The sequence below is a fragment of the Loa loa genome, assembly GCF_000183805.2.
Source record: "Loa loa unplaced genomic scaffold supercont3.898, whole genome shotgun sequence".
Taxonomy (NCBI): domain Eukaryota; kingdom Metazoa; phylum Nematoda; class Chromadorea; order Rhabditida; family Onchocercidae; genus Loa; species Loa loa.
Window position 1 is genome coordinate 1 of NW_018109078.1, and position 2,599 is coordinate 2,599.

The 2,599-nt window shown below is 32.1% G+C and overlaps 1 protein-coding gene across 1 annotated transcript; it reads right to left on the minus strand.

Moving 5' to 3' along the window:
* Positions 1–1,767: 1,767 nt before the first annotated feature.
* On the minus strand, positions 1,768–2,596 carry LOAG_14476 (hypothetical protein; the record flags this gene model as incomplete). Its single annotated transcript, XM_003149972.1, has 2 exons — positions 1,768–1,994; positions 2,512–2,596. 2 exons carry the CDS (start codon positions 2,594–2,596, stop codon positions 1,768–1,770), a joined length of 312 nt encoding a protein of 103 aa, XP_003150020.1.
* Positions 2,597–2,599: the final 3 nt, after the last annotated feature.

The following is a 2,599-nucleotide window of genomic DNA, read 5'->3' on the forward strand; positions in this document are numbered from 1 at the left end:
AACAAATAAATATCAAATATATTATTGCTGAAACTATTCAACTCAGATAATCAAACTTTCACAACACCAAGGAAATTAAGTAAAACTCGAGAGGATTCCAATTTGTGATTCAAAAAAGCGCGCTACATGTAATGAATTTACGTGCGCCACAAATATGCAAATATTGATGCATCTAAGGAAATTAATGAAATATCTTGGAGTAATGTCATCGTAACAAGCTATACATTACATGAGAAGTGAAATATTAAGCGACAGATCATTATTGTCATTTGAAGTAATATCTCTTCACCATTGTTATTCCATATCGTTTATCTTACCTTTCTTCCTATCATTAACCATTTTTCCTACTGTCATCATTACATTTTTAGTTAGTGAGTTTGATCAGGAAAAGCATACTCTCAAAGGAAAGAGCAAAGATCAAGAGTTAAGGAAAACGGGAAATGCTTTAGCTGACTGAATAGGTTGTTTCGGGATTTTCACATATTTCTACAGGTTTTGGCGTAACGATTCTATTGGTAATGTTGCTGTTGTACAGAGCATTATGCTTTTATGCTTTACCTATTTGATGAAAAGATTTGTTAATTAGCTAGATAAATAACGGTATTCCTAATATTTCAGAGAATCAACCTTACTTGAGTTGTAATACAGGAAGAAGTAGTAATGACAATATTTTCTATTATCTCTTTCTAAGTGAGACGTAAAGTAAGTTTTTTCTTCTTAAGTAAGTTCAGCTGAGGATTATGAATTACACTTGTCGGAAAAAACCGAAGGAAATTGCAATACGGCCAAACAGCTAAAGAATTTGTTGTAAAAAACTTTTCCGTGATAAAAGATTCATCACATTATACAAAAAATATATATAATGTATTTTCTATATCTAAAGTAATGAGTCTGTTATCTAAACTCAATCGTGTAAAAATGTCCTTTCCTTTGATATTGAAATTACCCACATCCGCTAGCTAATTTCCATACAAACTATGAGAAAGCTGTACGTCTAGTAAGATGATTGCCAGCAATTTCCTCTTCATATAAAGAAGAAATCTAGTCTTTTATACAATTTTCTCTTGCACCAGGAAATTATTATCAGCTTTGTGAAGACCTTATTTGAAGTTATTCCCTTGTCGTAAGCCCAACCCACTTATGGGCAATATAAAGGCGCCAAGAAGGAGATTCAATGCATTCTTAAAGAAAATCTTGTTTGAAGATCAAATCAGGGCCATCTTCGTCTCGCTCAACTCGACTATTGACTGTTCGTTTAAATTAACTGTACTCCGTATGCCATCTTCTAATTTCATTATCAAATACTAAGGTAATAAAATTTTCTAAAGTAATAAAATTTTTTGAAATTTCGATTCAGGAAAATTTAAATAAAAATTTTTTTAACCAAATAGTAATTTAAAAAAAAATGAAAATATTTCTCTATCAAATGTCTGAATGAAAAAACAAATGAGAAGTTAGCTATTCATTGTGATCCTTTTTTACAACATTACTATCAAATATTTCATCATTTGCTTGTTCTAACTGAAAGCAGTATTGTAACAGTATCATTCCAAACCGCAATGAACTGAATAATCATATCAGAACCTCAAACAATGAACAGACCAAATTATTATCGGAGAAAACAAAATGTTGATGATTGTTTGTTGTTTGTTCGAATTAAGAAGGTTAATTTTTCGATCGCTTATTTAATTAGTTACAAAGAAGAAAATGATATAAATGATTTTCGTTTCAGTTTTAAGTCATAAATTTTATTGATTGAACCATTCATTAAATCAATTTTAATTGAAGAGAAAGGCATTTTGAACTGATGAGCATCATCGAAGGATAATATGGGAATCCTCTGCCATACGCTGACCCTAGCAATGAACCCAATAAAAGAGTCCCAAGTAAATCTGAGTTAGGAAATGCTTGGGGAGCTTGAGGAGATTGTTTAGTTTGATTTCTTCGCCGATAACCAATAAAGACCATTTGTACTGCATCACCATTGAAGGCTACTGTCTTAAATTTAAAATAAACTCATACTGGAAAAGTCGATGGGAAAGTTGAAACAAGAAAATGATAATATGAATGATTTTTGTTTCAGTTCACAATCACAAATTTTCCAACTGCAAGAAATTCTTCGTCATTCTCAGCATTATTGTTGTTTCAATTTGTCTAACAAATATCGCCGCCACTCAGTAATAATAGAGATAAGGATAAAAATATAGAATACAAAAGTGATAACCACATAACAATGGAACGAAAATATAATGCAGCGATTCTGTATCGTAAGTGTCGTGAAATAGTAAAGACTGCCGGATAATTTATTTGCCGAGCTCAGTGGTTGGATAATCAAACTCCAATCAAATCTATCCAAATGAAGCGCTTAGTGCGAAAACGTTTGTGAGGAAGTCGATTTGTTTTGTGAATACGCAACAGTAAGGAATATTAACCTTTATCGTGATAAGGGATTGATAAAATCCGCCAATATCCGTAGAAGCAAAGAATAAAACAGAAGAAGAAACCGATTACCTTCGAAGAGGAGAGCAGCTCCAAAAAAACGTTTCCCCGGCTTTTGAACCCAGCTTATATATCTCAAGAAGTGAGAGGCGGTCATCTT